This window comes from Prunus dulcis, chromosome 5 (genome assembly GCF_902201215.1).
Source record: "Prunus dulcis chromosome 5, ALMONDv2, whole genome shotgun sequence".
In the NCBI taxonomy this organism is placed as follows: domain Eukaryota; kingdom Viridiplantae; phylum Streptophyta; class Magnoliopsida; order Rosales; family Rosaceae; genus Prunus; species Prunus dulcis.
In genome coordinates, this window is record NC_047654.1 from 16,713,013 (window position 1) to 16,732,230 (window position 19,218).

Sequence of the window (19,218 nt, forward strand, 5' to 3'; positions counted from 1 at the left end):
GCAGCCTGTTAATTATAATTTGCAAAAAGTCAGATGGTTAAAAAATGTGGCCTCTGTTCTCTGAATGACTGGGTGGTGAAGCAGAATTGGGTACAGTTAGATTCCAAGTACTAAGTTATATCACATGGTGAAACTGAAACTGAAACTGAAACTGAAACTTTCCTCATCAAGTACTGAACGACTGCTGAGCTCTTTGACTAAATGCCGGCCATTCTTTTACTTAGCTTAAGATTGCAATATTATAGGTTGATTGATTTTTAACAAACTTTGAATTGAGCCTTCTTTCTTGTTTTTTTAAAAGTACTTTTCACTCTAGCAATTTTCAGATTCAGGGTAGAAGTGACTAGTGAAAAGGGCTGTTCTTTTGGCTCTCAGTTTTTAGTTCTTGTTGTTGACAGTAAATGAAAACTTACAAAGGATAATCTATAAAGAGGAAAAATGGTGTTGGAAACAGTTATTAATTTCATCTATGAGGCTACATTTCAAAGAAGAAGAATAAACAACATCCCTTGGACAATAATAACCCACAGAACCCCATCAAGATTACAACTTGAAAATCCCAAGGATGCCACAAATTGGATACTGTGATCCCAATTTGCTTCACTGAACTTGGCATTTGAAATAACATTACCAGAAATAGTGGTTTCTTGCTTACATGATTTTACCCCATAAGGAACATGGCCTGTTGAATTTACTTCAGCCCTGTAACAAAGTTTTGGGTTGTTCCAAGCTCCAAAGCGCCTCCCCATCCTCCTATAAAAGGATTCTGAGAATTCAAGTTCTCCAGTGAAATTGTTGCCATAAAGGTAAAGAGCACCAATGCAAGGCAGAGCTGCCAGCCTTGGAGATACTCTTCCTGAGAGATTGTTGCTGTTAAGTCCTAAAAATCTAAGCCTTTTCATTTCTGCCATGGACTTGTGAATGTTCCCTGTCAAGCATGTGTTTGAAAGGTCCAAAATTTCCAAGCTTTGTAGATTTTGCCACTCAATGCTCTTCAAGCCGCCCCCCATTGGGTTGTTGGATATCACCATTTCTTTTACGGAAACCAGTTCTTCAAGTGACTGAGCTAACCCACCAGATATTTTGTTACTGCCAAGGTCTAAAAGTGTGAGATTTTTTAGCCTTCCAATCTCTCTAGGCAACTTCCCCTCCAACATATTGTTGCTTAAGTCCAGCTTTAGAAGTGAAGTCAAACTTCCAAAAGTAAAAGGCAATGAACCAGACAGTTTATTTCTGCTTGCATCCAATATTAAGAGCTTACTCAACCCTCCAAAGCTTTCTGGAATCTTACCTGAAAATTGGTTTCCTGCAAGGACAAGCCGCCTCAAGTTGACCAAAGTGCCTATTTCCTCAGGCAAGTTGCCTCCTAATCCATTTTCTAGCAGAACTAGAGATTGCAGGTTTCTGAGGTAACCAAAAGTGTTTGGAACTGTTCCAATGAGACCGGGGTTTGATCGAAACTCCAAGGATTCTAAGCTGTTTGCAAGCTTTTCCCAGTTCGAAGTGGAAATTGTTATAGGGTTTTGGCTTGGTGAGAGGAAGCAACTGAAAAATGAGAGGACCTTCAAGTGCTTGAGGTTGAACAGGTGATGTGAAAACTCAGCAATATTTGTGGTGCACCGAAGAGAGTTGTCGTAGAGCGGCCCGATGTTTATAACACTAACATACCAGAAGTCATTGTAGAGATCACAATAGACTCCCTGCGCATGATCATTAAAACATTTCTGAGTTTCACAAATAATGCAGATTGAAAATTGTGGAAATTCAAGTGCTGATGACAATTACAACTGATCATTGGGATATTAATACCTGAATTGGGGTCCAGCCACAAGGGTCAGGATAAAGATCTGAGCCGTTCCACCAGCTGCCCACAAAGGCTTGAACAGCAGAGTAAAGAGCTTGTTGCTCTGCTTTGTGCATGGGTGCTTCCGATGATGAAGGGTCTGCTGCTTGCACTAAAACCAGAACAAACATGGTGCAGCAGCAGCAGTGCAAGAAGAATAGCACATAAATATATTGAGTTGCAATAGTGGAGAAGTTCTTCATTGCCAATAGAAACAAAGAATATATGGCCTGGCTCTGCTCTGGCTGGCTGGTAACTAACTTGTTTGAAAAAAAACTGGTACACAAAAGAAAGAGAAGCAAAATAGAAATGAAGAATCCTGAACAGTGAAAACCCAGACTATAAAAGGAAAAGAGAAGTAAATGCTCATAATAAATTGAAGTAGATGTGAAAAGAGAAAGGCAGCCTTGGCAGAACCACCATTAACGATATCTATCTAAACAAAATTATGGTGTGAAAGATGCACGAGTTATATTAAAAGTGGTGGCAGTTGGGGGTTAGCTAGCTAATTATGGCTAATGCAAAGGCACAATGCACAAGAGAGTACCTAGGAGCGGCTGCAAGCCAGTAAGTAAGATAATTATGGCATTAGGCTGTTAGTATAGTAGGGTGAAGACACTTCAAAAGTTGTTTACAGAAAAAAGAAAGAGGAAGATATTGGAGAGAGCGAGAGAGAGAGAGGTGAGCATGTTAAAGAAGAAGGTCATCGAGTAGCTAGCTTGGGAGTTTGTGTCGGAATGGGATTAAAACATTGATTATGAACTTATGGCAGAAATTTCAGCAACTTGGTTTGCACAGCAGAGACTGATTAGTGCTTAGCTTGACAGAAGTAGATAGATGAAGGCTTTTTGTAGCTAGCCAGGGGACCGATTTATGAGACACGCATTTGAATTGAATGATGGAGAAATTTGAAGTGCATTTTTTATTAAATTAAGTGAATCATATATACTTTACCATAACATATCATCTCTGATCACATACAGTCTTATTGCTAGGATAGCTGGCTGGTGCCCACTGCCCAGAAAGAAAACAAAAAGATGAGAGTGAAAGCAAATTGCAATGCAGGAAAGAACCACTTTTATTATATTTGGACCACCCTTGACAAGAAAAGGCTATATATATATATATATATTATATATAATTATATGTAGTGCAGTGTAAAATGTAGTCCACCATCTATGTGTGTTAGAGAGCTGCAGAGTGCAGGCCTACTGATTCTGTACATTTTATTTTAGTTTAGCATGTCATCTCCACTCTAACGAAAGTGATGGGCCTCTTGAATCTCTCGTGGCCCAAATATCCATCATTAGTTTGGATCAAATCTTGATAGTGTGTATATAAGGTATGGGCCTACGTCGTCAACCTTGAGGCCCAAATATCATTACCCTTGAGCAGAATTCTATAGTGAGATGAGGCCCTTAAATGATGCCCTATTTTTTAACTGTTGTATAGTTTAATTCAATGATTAATTAAAAGATATGACCTCATCTAAAGACTTTATATAAGGCTCTCACTATAGAATGACTCTAGTCTTGAGATCTCTCAATTTGCATGGAGCAAACTTTACATTCTAACTGAAGGTAGCTCCACATACCCAAAAAAACTTACCTGTAAACATAATAACACGTGGAAAAGTTATCTCTTATATCATTATATTTTTAATTGAGGATAGTAAAAAGTGATATCCGCGTTGCATTTTAACTTGTCTTTTTATATATCTATTTTCTTTTTCTATAAAATTCTACTACCTTCAATTATGAAGAAGAACAATATAAATCTTTGGACTTCATATTTGCCCTTTTTTTTTTTCCTTTTTTTTTTTTTTTTTTTTTTTTTTTTTTTTTTTTTTTTTTTTTTTTTTTTTTTTTGCTGTTGTGTTTTTTTAATTATTATTTCAAGGTGATATGGAATTAAAAATGTATTACAATTTTTTTTTTTTCCGACAAAGTGATATTCTAACTACTTAATACAAAGGGACGAGTTCCAGAGAAAAAAAAAAACATCAGAATGAGTATCGAACTTGGAATTGGCATACTGTCTTAGCAAACTGACCCAACCAAATAGGACATGAATATTAAAGAAATATCATTGGGTTGAAACATTTAGGTTACACTAATTCTTTTACCCTTAATTTGGATAAAAGAAAACAACTCGGAATTTAACTAAAAGTTGGGCATTTAAGAGAGAGAGCAATTCGGAATTTAGCTAAAAATCGGGAATTTAAGAGAAAAATTAATAATTCCCTTGTTTGGCAACTTAAGTGCGGAATTTACTAAATGACGCGAGAAAAAAATTGTGAAAATTGGGGCATCAAATTCTCAAGTTTAATTTCCACTAAAATAGTCGTCATTTCACAATTTTTATAGTGTCATTTATAAAATTTGACATATATAAATTCAAACAATGAAACCTTCCATTGTCAAAAATTTAAATAATAAAAATCTAAATTTAATTATTTTATAATTTTATATAATTTTCAATTCTTTCGTCTAAAAGGAAGGTTACCTTGCTATAACGCGCCATAAAGAATATCAAGGAGCTGGAGCTGTAGAAACAAGTGAAATCTATTAATCACCCTCACTGCGAAACGCCGTCGTGGCCCGCCCTAGAATTAGAACCCGATTTCAAGCAAAAGAGAAAGGAGGAGGAAACAATTTTGTGTTAGCTTGAGAGATTCACATTCACCAGCAACAGCAAGCACGTACAATATATACGCTACCGCACAGCTTTTATATCTTAATTAGGTCATTAGCTCTGAACTTCCCGAAGCTATTCTCATACTCCAATATTCCAATTTCTTCTGGAAAACGAAGAAGAAAGAAAACTAATGTCGAAAGATTCTGAGAAGAGGTTCCATTCCATCATGGACAAGCTCTTTTTCGCTCCCAAATCTGCGCCAAGCCCCACTTCCGGGTTCGTAAATATTTTTTTCCTTCAAATTTTCCTCCTAATTTTCTTGCTCGTTTTCCGTCAATGAAGATATCGATTTCTATGCTTGCTTATAAGAGTTTGATTGGAGAAGTTTCATCTCTCAGCATAATTAGGATTGTGCTATTGAAATCGCATGGTCTTTAGCCATCGTTCAATGCCAGATTATATCATATTAATTCATTTTATTAAATAAAATTACCATAAACCGTTTGACTGTTCTTGTGTAGGATTTATGGAAATTGTATTTGTAATTGTTAGCTAAACCATAGAATGCTCATTGTTTTTTTCTTTTTCCTAACAGTTCATCGAGTGCACAAACATCAAGAGGCAAAAAGCGAGCAAATCCATCTTCTGCATTAGCATTGGTGGAACCAAAATCGAGAAGTGATAGAGTGGAGGCCGCGCAGCATTTGTCAGTTCCCCCTGCACCGGCTCATGCTCCACTCTGTAGGCCATGGGACCGTGGGGATCTTATGAGGAGGGTAGCTACATTCAAGTCTATGACTTGGTTTGCCAAGCCTAAGGTTAGAATTCTATCATACATCAGAACGGGTTTTGTATGGTTAGTGTTCACTTGTTTGTTAGCTAACTAAAATAGCTCCGAATATGGTCTTGAAATAAGCTCTGGTTTTGCCTTTGCTGTGTTGTTGTGTTTAAAAGAGAAACTAGGGTATGGTGAAACAACGTCGTTGGTTAACGAGTCATTTACAATGAAGCCATTACATAATACAGATTTCTCCAATGTTGAACAGGTGGTCAGTGCTATAAATTGTGCCAGAAGAGGTTGGATCAATGTAGATACGGATATAATAGCATGTGAATCATGCGGGGCACGTCTCTTCTTTTCTACTCCATCATCTTGGAATCAGCAGCAAGGCATGTTATTCTTCTCTTTATGCTAAATCTTCCACCAATTAATCAATTGCTGTAAATTAAGAAGCAAATATTTGTTATTAACTTATATTCATCCTAAATTAAAGCTATTTCCTGTGTTTTCCAGTTGAGAAGGCAGCCTTGGTATTTAGTTTAAAGCTGGACAATGGACATAAAATACTTTGTCCATGGATTGACAATACTTGTGATGAAATACTGGCAGAGTTTCCACCTACCCCGCCTCCGGTTTTAGTTGATAAATTTAGAGAACGCTGCTCTGCTCTTTTACAACTGTCAGTTCTTCCTGTGATTTCTTCTTCAGCCATTCAGTACATGAAGAGCCCTCAGCTCGAGCAATTTCTTGGACAGTCTTCTATGTTTTATGGCAATGGGTCTGGCGACATTGCTAGAACAGAACATTCTGACAATGAAGGCAGTGCAGATTCTGCTAAGTTGTATTATCAGGTTTGCACCTGTTTAATTTGCACTTCTACCACCCCTAACCGTTTTGCATGTCGTGTTGGCAAAAATTTTATAATTGATCTTCGGTTTGCCTGTTGTTGCTGATATTACTTGTGTTGAGATATCTGAGTCCTTTTCCTTCATTTTTGATTGCTAAATGTTGCTTTCTTCATTGTATGTACTTGTGCATCACTCTTTCATATCTTCTCAATCTGATTCTTAACACTTTCGGAATCTTTTATTTTTTCAGAAATCTTAATAGTTTCTAGTGTTCTTGCTTTCTTCATGTAGACTAATCATGTTTGAATCGTTTTTGCAGGCACAAAAGCTCATAAGCTTATGCGGCTGGGAACCTCGTTCACTACCTTATGTTGTTGATTCTGAGAACAGACTAAATCATTCGGTCATGAAGGCAAATATTTCAAGTTCATCTCATTCAGCTACTAATGGACAAAATCCAAGCATCAATGTGCACTCTACTAGGAATGATGAACTTGTGGAGGTAGAGAGAAATGCCAGCACTTCTAGTTCTATACAGTCTGAACCCAATTCTGTTGTCTTAGATTGCAAGCTTTGTGGAGCCAGTGTAGGATTATGGGCTTTCTCAACAGTTCCACGGCCTCTGGAATTTTTCAGATTAGTTGGGTATGCAGAAGTACATTCTGAAAGTCATCCTGGAACCCCTGATTCAAGCACTAAAAATCATCTTGACAATAGGGTAGATACTGTAGGTGCTGGCTCAGATGGTGCAACATTGTCGAAGGAGAGGTTCTCAAATTTAAATTTGACAATTGCTGGGGGTCCTCCACCAACAAAACAGAACTTCAAAGCAACAATTTCTTTACCTGTTATTGGCCGGAATTTAAGGGCCCGGTTTTCATATGATTCTGAGTTTAGAGATAGTATGTCTGTTAGCCAAGAAGTTATGCAATCTGATTCCCAGATGGATAAGGGGGACAAACATGACCGAGAAAATGCAGGAAATGTCGGATTGGAGAATTCAGAAGTCAGGGACCCTAGAACAGCCTCTGACGCCAATATCACATATGAAAATGGTGAAACGGACAAAAATGACTCGCTGGTGATGGTTTCTAGCGAAGGAAAATTGTTACAATCAGGAATCGTTGTGGATGGCAGCGAAAAACAAGATTCTCCAAGTGTTCCATCTAACTTGGAAGACAATGCAGATGTTAACAGCTCCATAACTGATGCCCAACCCACCTCAAACTGCGAGGGTAGTGAAAACAGAGTGCTAATTCCCATAAACAATGAACTTGTGGCCTGCAGTAGTGGTAAGCAATGTGTATTCCATGGGATTATTATTATATTTTCCTTATAGAATGCATAGATACACTAGTCTCCTTGCTTGTTTCGTAAACACTAAAATTATATATCTTTTGCTTCTATAATTTTGTCCCCAACTCCACCTTTTCTAGTTTTGTGCTTGTTTTGCTTTATTTATTGATGCAGTTAATTGCCACATAGACATGTTCCGTAAATGCACCAATAGGTCTGTTTCATGCTAATGTTCCTAATTATCTGTTTTGACTATTATTTGGTCCTATAATTGGTACCTGCAACTATAATCACTGACAGATTGGTCAAAGTTTTGTAATCAAGAACATTGTCAGCAGCTTGTATTTCATATGCATGACATGACGTCTCTTTGCTCCCTTGTCAAGGCATTTCCCGTATGGTATCAAAATAGATTTCAATAATTTGCTTTGTCTATTCTTGCAGGGAAGGACCTAACGCATGTATTGCCTGGTTGCACGATGGAGTTTGATCCTATCAGGCAGCATAGATATTTCTGCCCCTGGATTGTATCAGCAGGTAATGGGGCACCTGGATGGAAACAAACACTATCTGCTTTACAACGACAGGAAGGGGGTTCTCCTTCGTCTAAATCCATAATTAAGGTATTCTTGAGTCCTACTTCTCCTTTTGTGCCTACATGTTGACTGAGATTATCCCTTCCCAGCCTATGTTTTGGAACTCATCAGTATCCCTTCTTTGCCCAACATGGGAATTGGCAGTTTGCAATATTACACACACACACACACAGAGACATGTTTGAATGCATGTAGTCCGTCTGTGTTTTTATATGTAAATTTGGGTTTGTTTATTGTCGAATTGTTTTCTGAGTAGTATCATCATTTGGCGTTTGATCATTTGTACAGGTCGATGACCCTGTCACTTCAATCAGAAATCTTTTCACGTCTCCTCCTCCAAAAAGAATGAAGCCAACTGTTTTAACTCGAAACACTAAACAGTAGCTGACTGATTTTTTGCCACCCGTAAAATGGTATCCAAGGAGGTCCAGGATTGGTTGTGATATGAGGTTAGGTTGTAGCATTCCCCATTCGAATGTCCCTCTCTCATGGCATCAAATCCCATTTGAAAGCTTTAGAAGTGTTGTACTATATTACAAGATTAGAGTGTAACATTCCCTAATTGCCCAACTTAAAAACTGTAACATTCTCCTTATCAGCTGGGCAACTTGCGGTTTAAATAAACATAGTTATCAAATTTTTTTGGGAATAGAAATTGATTAAGACTTCTACAAAGACTTGATGTATTGCATTGAAGTGTTTCTCTTCTTACAAAACTGGAAAGACGAACCAAAAAGAAAAATTTGCCGAGTAGTATGTTACTTCATCAAGCCACAGTTTGTGATAACCACCTTTGTGTAAGGGCGGTTGAATCCTCTTTCGGCCACAACAGCTCTCTTATCTCCTATCAGCTTGGCCACCCTGCGGACGACCTGCTTTGTTAGTGTCTAAATATCATCACAAAGGTGAAGCCTTGAAGGCTATATGAGGAGGATGGTTTAGGTTTATATAGAAGGGTTTACCTGAAATAAGGTGAACTGGTATTCTCTTGGACTGTCTTCACCGCACCAATCTTCTCCACCACCTCCTTACCTTCCAGGACTGTTCCAACCACCAATGTTGAAGCATCGAGCTCAGGCGAATCCTTGGTGGTGATCACAAACTCTGTTCCATTCGGGGCCGTGCCAACCTCCTCTTGATCAATCTCCAACTTCCCTTTTCGGGCAACCAACTTCATCTTGGGGGGTGGTCTTGAAGGATCTCTCACAACAATGCCCACAGTTCCAGCCTTGTTCTTGATCCCTGCACACTTTTCATTCAGTCTGTCCCACTCTTCCGTCAGATTGTCAACTTCCAAATTGGTTCCTGTCTTCTTTGCGAGCTCAGCATCTACACCAAAAGATCTCACGCCTCCATGTTGAACGTAGTTGGGCATAATCTTAACAAACTCTTTCCTTCTGTAGCTAGTCCCAGCAGCTCCACTCACAAGACTGCCAAATCTCGCAGCTCCAACAGGGGCATCGTCTTCGTGTAGCCCAATTATTATGCGACCAACAGGCTCTCCATCAATGGATATATCGAGAAATGCACGCTTTGTTGGGCTTCTGTCAGTGCATGTAGCAGCAGTAGCATTTGAAGTTTGTGCTTCTTGTTCAGTTCTGTTTGTGTCGTCGTCTACAAGGTTCTCGGCTTGTGCTCTGGACGGTAACAAAGCCTCTAAACTCTGCGAGGCCAGAAGAGCAAGTATAAGAGAATTGCTTCCAATTGTGAGATCTCTACGTGAGAATTTGCAGCATTGTTTGATGGAAGGGAAGGATGAGCAAGTGGGTACAACTTGGAGTTGTGGAACGGGTGATGGTGGTGTTGGAGGAGGAGCGGAGGATTGCAAGAATTTTGGGCTTTGTAACATCTCTCTTGTCAAGGAGAGAGTATTTTATTTTTTTGCTAGGTCTGTCTTCTTCAGAGCATCATGGCTGAATCGTATAAAATTCATGGCCAAAAGCATTACTTCATATATACTCTGTATTCACTCCTTTTAGGTGTGGAGATTTTGTGGATAAGAAATATCCAAAGCTTATCCAAATGCCTTGGAACATATGATTTTTGTGGTACCTAAAAACCACACTATCAATCTGGACAACCAGAGTCAATCCAATCAGCTTCTTTTGTGATTTGCTTAATCACTGTTAATAATCAAGTGCATATTGTAATACTAAGCTTTTATGTTAATCACGTTTTTAAACATACTCTTAAAGCAATTGATGGACGTCAAATTAGACTATGAAAATTGTCGAACAACGTCATAACTATATAAATCCTTTACCTACGGGAAAAATGAGCAAGAAATAAAAAGAAGACCAATATTAATCTGCAAACGCTACAACAATAGCAGCATAATAGCACCATGATCTTCCTTCCCCTTGGTCTCAAGCGGAATAGAGAATTAATTACAAAGTAAAAAATCTTTCAGTCAATAAAATCTGTGTCACAACTAAAAACAAAGTTTTCAGTAGTAGCCAACACTTTTCAGCCCCCATTTCGGCGGTTGTTCAGCACCATCACCTTTACCCAAAAACACAAGGCGACCTGCAAATTACAGGAAACATGATGAAAATTACAAATTATATATCTCTTGATAGCAAAAAGAAAAAAAGAACACAAACATACAAACAGGAAGAGATAACATAATAGGTTGAGGTTATCCTACGCAATTTTAAATTGACAGAGTACATACCATTTCTACGAACAGCAATCTCTCTAACACGTCGAACAAGCCCACTTATCGGGTCAGTAAATATTTTGGTCTCCAGATTACCTTCCAAGTATAAACGTGAACTGCAACATATCAAATTTCTATATGTTACTGCCAATTGCAGAACTGGTTATAATCTCCAATCAACAGAATAAAAAGATAAATCAAACTTCTGCACTCATGGAAGGGAGGCCATGATCAAGATAAGAACTAAGCAGCAGTGGACATTAAGGTATGACAGTTTACTGCAATCTAAAACTAGAGACTAGCTTTGGAAGCACAAACCAGAATGGTTTACAAAATTGCGACATCAAACCACAAGCCCACAAAGCAATTGGTAAAATCATTACTCAACAAATATCCAATTTCGATTACTTACTTTCCTTCATAAGGATCAAAGTTACTGCAATCTCAAACAACTCCTTCTTCCATTAAGTTTACATCCTCCAAACACCCTCCTTTCCATCTAGATGTACAAGTTGTTACAATTTTGACTGTGATCACATCTCCATTGAATTTTCCTTACAACAAAGGCTCCATTTTAATTCGATCACCAAAAATTCCACAAAACCCTCACAATTTCTGCTTAAAAATACACTGTTGACAAATTTGCTAGTCCCAATTATCCAAAAGGCACGACAAAATCTTCCAAATCACATTATCAAAATTTACATGCATTTGTACGAAGAAGAGTCATCCGATGAGTTTTGTGCCTTTTGAAGAGTAAACATAACATATATAACATCATAAACAATCACAAAGCACAGTAATTTGAAGCATGATATTTAAGCTGTGAAGAGAAAACTTCTTCTCACCCAGGCAAAGCATTCTTCATGGCGATCATGCCAAGATTATCTGGATAAATGCAAACGCGGTGCCACTGAATGGCACAGCGATTTGCGTACTCCGACGGGTCCTCGTTATTGAACGGCCTCCGGTTGTTCCGAATGCCGCCGGTCCCAACAGAAAACATGGTGACCGTGGCCCCGCTCTTCAGCTTCTTCTGCAACGGACTCTGCCCCACCAGCCCCACCAGTATCGCCTGAACCCACGCGCAGACTCACACAATCAAAACCCTAAACCCCAATTTCTGAGACACTGAAATATTTGAAAGGACCAAACGAAATGGTGCGAGTGAAATGTACCTTGTAAATGCCTACGTCGAGGCCGTTCTCGAGCGGGCGATCGTAGAAAATTTTTTTCGGATTGGAGTCCTCTGGTGGCGGCTGTGGTGGGGGGACGTTGTCTTGGGGCGAGTTGGGCTCCGAGTTGAGAGGGTTGGACTCGTCTGAGTCAGAGCTGTCGCTGGAGGAGGAGGAGAGGTCGGTGGTCGTGGTGGTGCAGAAGCGCATAGAGAGTACATTCATAGGATTTGAGTGCAGAGAGCGACAGAGTCTCCTGGAGAGCGTAGCCAGGGAGGAGGAGGTAGACATTTTCAGAGTGGTAAATGGCTATGGTGCTCAATTTCTCTCTGGATTTTTGAGGGTTTTTGGTTGGGCAGCTTAAACCCTTTTGGGACTTGGGCGTTGGAAAAAAACTGGTCTGGGTCGACCCGAAAAAACTGGCCTTAATTGAGATTCAAGCCCAAACAAATTCTTAAAATGGTACCTCGTTTTTGTACCCAAAGAAAAGAAAATAGGCCTGGTTTCGGTAAGATGCAGATGGGTAATTTTTAAACTCAAAAGCTGTTTTTTTGTTGTTGCCATAAGTAGAAGGAGATGAGAGTTTTCCCACAAATAAACTATCAAGGTGCAATGAGAGTTTGAAACTGAGAACGTTAGTATGTAAATCAAGACCTTTTTCACTCAATTGGACCTTGTTGGACAAATATTTTGTCCAATAACCATATTTGACATAATGTTGAACTGTAATAATGTGCAGTGGTTTTAGTGCTCTTTGGCATAATTTAGACACACTTGAGAGAACAAATTATGAATTAGAGAAGGATTACAAAATCAATCATTTTCTAGGTTTTTAACAATAAGCCGATTTTAGCATGATAATTTCTCAGATTTCCACACTTACCTCCTCCTCCTTGTGAAGGACGTTATATATATATATATATGCTTTATTTAATTTTTGTGGAATTTCTCATGACATACCAATTTGAGTGTAGAATAGATTATGCAATATTGATTATTATTTTTGTTAATTGCATATTGTACAACAATCAATCGAGCGAGCTAGCTAATGAAATAGACTAACAACTTGCACGGAGAAATCCGACAAGATGATTAGGAAGATCGAAGCCAACAAGCGAGCCTTGTAGCTGCCAACTCCCAATGATTGTGGTGGGTCCTCCTGCGCCAAATGCAAGGCAATATTTGTTATTGCCCACCGACATCAGAAGCTGACCTGTCTCGAACTCCAGGGGCCGACCAGACGGCCACTTGAACAAAAATCTAACCTGAAAAAAGTAAAGTTGAAAACAAAAATCAAATTGCAGATATTAGTTAGGTCATTTGTTTGACTAAAGCAGTACGTACGTGGTTCTTTCTTTCGATCAATTCTTCCAATTCAATGTAAACTTAAAAATGAAAACCTTAGGGACGAAGCCTTCCCACTCTCCGACACCTGCCACATTGAAGCAAGTATCTAACTGCTCTTCGGGTTGCGATAAAGGCAAGCCCTGAGCGTTACGCAGGAAATAGTCTTTGAATATGTCATAGGCTTTCTTGGGGAACCTGGTTATGGTGCTCCCTGTGTCAATAATCACACCGCCAACCCCTTCCCGGTCACATTGCCAGTTCTCTGGAGGAATTGGAATTGCTTCCTGGTTAATTTCTACCCCGCTGAAATCCAAATAATAGTGGCCCGTTCTAATAATCAACATCGATCTACTTGAATACTGAAAAGCCGACGGGTAATAATTCAGGTACAGACTTCCACTCGTAGTGGTATTGTAAGTAGGGAGACAGAAGCTGAATGTGTTAGCCTGGAGTTGAGAGGGAAACGAATATCCGCCCGGTACAAACCCTAGGATCCCCGTAGCGTCCGCATTGAACATTGTCACACCTTGTAAACAACATTATATTAGTATCAGTTAAAAATGGACAATATTATTAATTTTCATTTATAAACCGATGGCATGCACCTTGATTGCTTCGTCCACATCCGAAAGAGAAAGAGTTATGGAGAGTCACACCCTCAGAGGTGGCGACAACATCTCTCGCCATGACGCCTTGGGAGACAGACCCGTCGACGTATTGAACCCTGTAATGGCACTTGGGATCGTCGCGGCGAATGCAACCCAGTATAAAAAGCTGGGTTACATCGCAGAATCCCTCGGCGCAATCCGTCTCAGTATACGTGGACGACGTGCTCGTATCAAAAATGTGGTGCGGCGTGGAGTAGCAATACTTGCAATTGGGCTGGCACTGCCACCATGTCAAAGGCGTACCTATGTCCACAAGCAGCTGCACGTTCTGCGACGGACTTCCCACTTTCAAAACGGTGACGTACTCCCCGCCTTCCTCGAGCACGGCAGTATAGTTAAGATCATTCCCAGAGTGCTTGTGGAACTGAGCAGAAGATGATGCATGACGACGATGAAAGCGCGCATTGTCGCGGGCCAGACGAGTCCGGACAAGGGAGCGTTGGTCCTTGAAGTTTGAAGCTATGAACTTTTCTCTGTGGTAGAGAGGAAATCTGATGGTGCGAGAAGAGGATGAGCCTGATTTATTAGACCTGGCTTCCGAGCATATCAGAAAAGTCACAAGTATTAACACAAGAGCAATACCAAAATATTTAACAAGAGCTTTGGCCATTGTTGAAATGGGGATATGGATGGAGATTATTTCGCAGAATTTAACTATTTAAGCATGCAAACTGAAGAGGGGATAAGACCAACGCGTCATGCACTTTCTTTCTTTGTGAAATGACTTTATGTAAGTTTTAATTACTTACTTAATTAAATTCCCAAATATTTGTGCCTAATCACATATACAATGAATTCATTTATATAGTTATAATAAAACATGAACACCTAGTCGTGCTACCATAGTATTCTATGATCTCTCTATCTTATCCACTACTAGCACTTAAAAAATAAAAAAAATTCTATAACAGAATTTATTGCTGCACAAATTCATTTAAAGAACAGAGTCATTGGTTTCTTTTTTAAAAAAAAATGTGTAGATGGGATAAGAAGGTAAAGGATAAAAATAGAAACACTTTGAAGGGCAATCTATGAAGTTTACAAAATCCAAATGGGAATCTAAAATCGTATATAATAGGCAGTGGTTAATGTTTCACAATTTTCTGTCTTTTGTTTTATATATAGACATCAATCCAATTCAATTCAAGTATAGTATTTGGTTCGTGCATTTACTCTTATGCATGTATCTAATCTAATCTAATTTTAAGCTAATTGGGTTTAACACACAAATCAACCCAGCAGTATTGTTGGCCCAGACCGCGGAAGTGTCTCTTCGTGTGGGCCCAAGTCTATCATCTTAATAGGCTGACCGATTGGTGGGTCGAAAGCAAATTAAAGCCCAAGTTAACCAAGCTTGGGGCCTTGTAGCCCAATAAAATTGGTCTCAAGCACATATGAGTCGCCGACTCATTCTTCAACATGCATGCGACCAGAGTCCTGGGCTCCTTCCACTTCAAATAACACCTACAAAACCTAAACTCAGTTGGCAGTTTGCTCATGGGGATTTATTTTCATTTGTTTTTATATAAATTTCTGTCTGGTGGTGAGACGCAATGTCGGTCATGAATTTCACGCATATTTTAGGAAGCAACTGTCACTCAAAATGAGTGCCCTTGGAACCACAACAAAGACGACAAACAAACAAGAAGATAGATCAAAGACACAGAGACAGAAACGCCACAACCAAACTGACGACACGACTCCTTTTTTCTCGTCGTTGAGTGACTTAATAATCAAAGTGACCAAGCCCCCACGCCATGGTTTCATATCCTTTATTTTAATATGAGTGGAGTCTAAACCCCACAAAATGGTGGCATGTATAAATAAAATTAATTATATATCAGCCAGACCAAAAATATTATTCTAATTTGTAATTTTGTGTAGCTAAGGTAACCATCCACCAGGTATGTTAGAACAAAAACATTTGTTTTTTGTTTTTAATCCGTACGTATTAGATAGGTTTATTTGAGGTTCTTGCTTGTCATATATTTATATTTCAGTTTTTCCGAAAGAATTTTTCAATTCTGTTTTATCCATTGACATGACAAGTTTCTGTTTTTAATCATTAATTCAAATTTCAAAGTATTGCTAGAAAAGTGGATCATAGTTTTGACTTGGTTAGGGCAGGAGATTTAGGTGAAATTATAGAATATTACGGTAATATAATTATATGGTACATCTTGTATACGTGTTATAATATAAATGGACGACATATTTTATTTTCTATCTTTTAAGAAATAATATCAATAAATATTCACTTATATTATAACACGTGTATAAAATATATTATATGACCGTATTATCATAATATTCTAAAATCACTCGAGATTTAAATGAGAAAATAATTTTTCCGTGATAATTGGGGCAATCTGGAAAAATCCCGGCAACAGTTTTTAATTCTTGAAAAATAGATGCCAGTTTTCTAGGTCTTAGATCCCATAAGCATTAACGGGCACGATCAAATTTGAAGTTTGTAAACAATTTAAGATTAGTACCCAAAATCTCATCAAATCATGAAAAAATATTCAGCCAAATGCTCTAAGGCAAAGGGCGAATATGTAATGTGACATCAAAAATTATACCTGAGCAAATAACTATTTTAATCTTGTGAGAGAAAAACTATTTAAACTCGGCATCTTTTTCTAGAGAGATTCTAAATTTGTTATTCATGAAGTATAACTTCACTTACATTGGACCACAATTGGTAAACTAATTCATATACAGCGTGTAACTTTTATTTTATTCAACAACATAAAATGTCATATATAGACATAACCAAGAAGTTATCTGATTTTGCATGCACATCTAATCTAACTTGTACAAAGACCTAATATAATAATATTTATTTATTTGTTTAATTAATTAATTATTGTGGTTTGTGGTTTCTGGTCAGCTATGTGGTGAAGCAAGTAGTATGTGGTTGATTGATGTATAATATATATCAAACTCATTTAAAAGGAGCCAAGACAGAGACGAGTCATAAATAATTTAATCTGTGAGTTTTCTTTTGAGTTCTCCTCACAAAACAAACCCCAAATTACAAAGACAGAGAGAGAGAGAGAGAGAGAGGGGGAAAGAGAGCAGAGAGCAGGTTATGGATGTGAGGAGAATAGTGGTGGTGGTTGAAGACGTGGAAGCAGCAAGAACAGCTCTGAAATGGGCACTTGACAACCTTGTTCGCTATGGGGACTTGATAACTCTGCTCCATGTTTTTTCAACCTCAAGATCCAGAAACAAGAACAAAACCAGGCTTCTCCGCTTGAAGGGCTTCCAGTTGGCCCTCTCTTTCAAAGACATCTGCAACACCTTCCCCAACGTAAGCAACCCTCTACCTAGGCCTAGCTACCAATTAAATGTTGTTGTTTATGTGACCTTTTAATTAATTTGCTGCTGATTATATGTAAATGTTCAAATTACCAGTGTATATGATATGATGATTTACAGACAAAGGTTGAAATGATTGTGACAGAAGGTGATCAAGATGGGAAGAAGATTGCAGCTGTGGTGACAGAGATTGGGGCCTCAACTCTTGTGCTTGGCCTCCATGATCACAGCTTTCTCTACAGGTAAGCTTGATTAGTACCAATGTTTAATCTCTATATGTATGATTGTGATGACGATGATGTTCTTGATGGACTAAATTCAAAGCCTTTAATTTTGAAATTCAGTGATGAGATAAGGTGAGTTTCATAGGAAGGTCCTGGCAGAACAGAAGAGGTCAACTGTCAGATGGGTTTAGGTGGATTTCACATTATTCACTTTATGGTACGCCTTATTTAATGTGTACCGTGTGAAATTGCCATTGGGAGATAAATTTTATTATTATTATGCCAGTATTTCAAGTCAATCACATATTATTATGCGTTTTAGCTTTCTTATATAAAAATATATGATTGACTTCAGATGCTGTCACAATAGCATCTCGTCACAAATAAATTTGTTCTCCTTTAGTGGGATGATAATGGGACGGGACCATGATCCTTGGTTCATTTGAGTTATGTACAAACAAGCTATGCATGTGACATGTTGGTGAAACAAAATCGCTAGCCATAAATTTTCGGGCTCCACTCTACTTAGACTTAGCAAATAGTTTGAGACAACATATATATATATATATATATATATACAAAGTTTATCTGGGTGACCCTGCAGTAGGGTGTGTTGAATGATATAAGATTATCCCTTTTGGCTTTTTGATATAACATGTGGCTCATCAAGAATCATTGGATTAGGTAGTCGAATCCCATATTAACAAACCAAACATGATGCTGTTTACATGACGCCAGTTTTAGAAATGTTAGTAAATGCCAATGCCATTGCTATCTAGCTAGCTACCTCTGTTCTGTAGGTAATCATAGAAGAAGTGGTCCTGAGTTTCCCTATCAAAGTTTTTGGATGTTTCTTTTATTTATTCTGCACGCACAGATAATTCTTTCCAATCAACTTGAAGTAAAACTTGTTTATATATTTCTCATTTGGTAATTGGTATAGGTTGGCAATGGCCCACGGCAGCAGCAGCATTGCAAACAAGTTGAATTGTAGAATTCTGGGCATCAAGCAACCACCACCCTCCTCCACACCATTACGTACGAGGACCAGTGGAACAACAACACCAGTCCTCGACAGTTGTTCAACCAACAATATGGACTTTTCACAGATTGACATTGCTGGATTACAGTAGGATTCATTCTTTCTTTCTTTTACCATCTCTCAGAAACATAGTAAATTAAATTTACCCGCTTCCACCTCTTCTTCTAATCTTTTTTTTTTTTTGTTGGGTTTCTATTTTGTACATGAATGCCGCAGTGTCCCTGCTGTTCCTCCGCCAAAAGTCCCATACAGAATCTGCCCAAACCCTTATGCAATCATTTGGAAATCAAGGAAGTCAAGGAGAAAGTGAAGTGGTTGTTGAAAGCTGTTTATAATTTTGATTTCGAAGGCATAGCGTAGCAGGTTCAGCAGATTGAGCCATTTGGGTGCATTGCAGCCTCAGTTAATTTCCTTTTTTTTTTTCTTTTTCTTTTTCGCTCTCACATAACCCACACACACAAAAATTACAAAACCAATACTGGAAGGAACTGACAGATCATGTAGTAATTTTTCTGATTTTTATAAAATCTGGTTATTTTATTTTATTTTTTTGTACACAGTAACCCGAGTTAAGAACAAGAGCTTCTGTCATTTGCAACGTATGAGCAACCTGCATGAGCAACATCACTCATGATATCCATGTGAAACCAAACACTTTCTTTAAATTAAAAGTACAACACTAAATTTAAGTATCTGGTTAATCTACTTTAATTTCAGTAACATGATATAGCAATGCAACATTTGGCACCATTTTTTTTTATTTTGGAAAAAAGGGAGA

General features: G+C 38.3%; 6 protein-coding genes across 8 annotated transcripts; 2 read left to right on the plus strand and 4 right to left on the minus strand.

The window, feature by feature from the left end:
• Window positions 1-442: 442 nt before the first annotated feature.
• Window positions 443-2,556, minus strand: LOC117627910 (piriformospora indica-insensitive protein 2-like). Of its 2 annotated transcripts, XM_034360223.1 has the most exons (3): window positions 2,391-2,556; window positions 1,810-2,119; window positions 443-1,700 (listed from the first exon to the last, which is right to left on the minus strand). In XM_034360223.1, exons 2-3 carry the CDS (start codon window positions 2,044-2,046, stop codon window positions 483-485), a joined length of 1,455 nt encoding a protein of 484 aa, XP_034216114.1. In that variant the 5' UTR covers window positions 2,047-2,119; window positions 2,391-2,556; the 3' UTR covers window positions 443-482. The 2 variants fall into 2 exon arrangements, with proteins under 2 accessions (XP_034216114.1, XP_034216115.1); XM_034360224.1 differs by having other exon boundaries at window positions 1,810-2,409.
• A 1,820-nt stretch (window positions 2,557-4,376) lies between these two features.
• On the plus strand, window positions 4,377-8,676 carry LOC117627890. The gene is made up of 7 exons (XM_034360174.1): window positions 4,377-4,756; window positions 5,076-5,298; window positions 5,527-5,650; window positions 5,775-6,112; window positions 6,429-7,401; window positions 7,850-8,028; window positions 8,290-8,676. Exons 1-7 carry the CDS (start codon window positions 4,671-4,673, stop codon window positions 8,383-8,385), a joined length of 2,019 nt encoding a protein of 672 aa, XP_034216065.1. The 5' UTR covers window positions 4,377-4,670; the 3' UTR covers window positions 8,386-8,676.
• On the minus strand, window positions 8,647-10,108 carry LOC117627891 (peptidyl-prolyl cis-trans isomerase CYP26-2, chloroplastic). The gene is made up of 2 exons (XM_034360176.1): window positions 8,964-10,108; window positions 8,647-8,862 (listed from the first exon to the last, which is right to left on the minus strand). The coding sequence occupies exons 1-2, from the start codon at window positions 9,848-9,850 to the stop codon at window positions 8,760-8,762; spliced, it is 990 nt and encodes a 329-aa protein (XP_034216067.1). The 5' UTR covers window positions 9,851-10,108; the 3' UTR covers window positions 8,647-8,759.
• A 173-nt stretch (window positions 10,109-10,281) lies between these two features.
• LOC117627975 (single-stranded DNA-binding protein, mitochondrial) lies at window positions 10,282-12,334 on the minus strand. Its single transcript, XM_034360304.1, has 4 exons — window positions 11,839-12,334; window positions 11,509-11,735; window positions 10,676-10,776; window positions 10,282-10,527 (listed from the first exon to the last, which is right to left on the minus strand). The coding sequence occupies exons 1-4, from the start codon at window positions 12,124-12,126 to the stop codon at window positions 10,448-10,450; spliced, it is 696 nt and encodes a 231-aa protein (XP_034216195.1). The 5' UTR covers window positions 12,127-12,334; the 3' UTR covers window positions 10,282-10,447.
• A 464-nt stretch (window positions 12,335-12,798) lies between these two features.
• LOC117628318 (protein ASPARTIC PROTEASE IN GUARD CELL 2-like) lies at window positions 12,799-14,466 on the minus strand. Of its 2 annotated transcripts, none has more exons than XM_034360739.1 (3): window positions 13,788-14,466; window positions 13,236-13,708; window positions 12,799-13,100 (listed from the first exon to the last, which is right to left on the minus strand). In XM_034360739.1, exons 1-3 carry the CDS (start codon window positions 14,458-14,460, stop codon window positions 12,894-12,896), a joined length of 1,353 nt encoding a protein of 450 aa, XP_034216630.1. In that variant the 5' UTR covers window positions 14,461-14,466; the 3' UTR covers window positions 12,799-12,893. The 2 variants fall into 2 exon arrangements, with proteins under 2 accessions (XP_034216630.1, XP_034216631.1); XM_034360740.1 differs by having other exon boundaries at window positions 13,180-13,708.
• Window positions 14,467-16,842: 2,376 nt separating this feature from the next.
• Window positions 16,843-18,985, plus strand: LOC117628282. Its single transcript, XM_034360700.1, has 4 exons — window positions 16,843-17,166; window positions 17,295-17,416; window positions 18,342-18,527; window positions 18,657-18,985. The coding sequence occupies exons 1-4, from the start codon at window positions 16,945-16,947 to the stop codon at window positions 18,748-18,750; spliced, it is 624 nt and encodes a 207-aa protein (XP_034216591.1). The 5' UTR covers window positions 16,843-16,944; the 3' UTR covers window positions 18,751-18,985.
• Window positions 18,986-19,218: the final 233 nt, after the last annotated feature.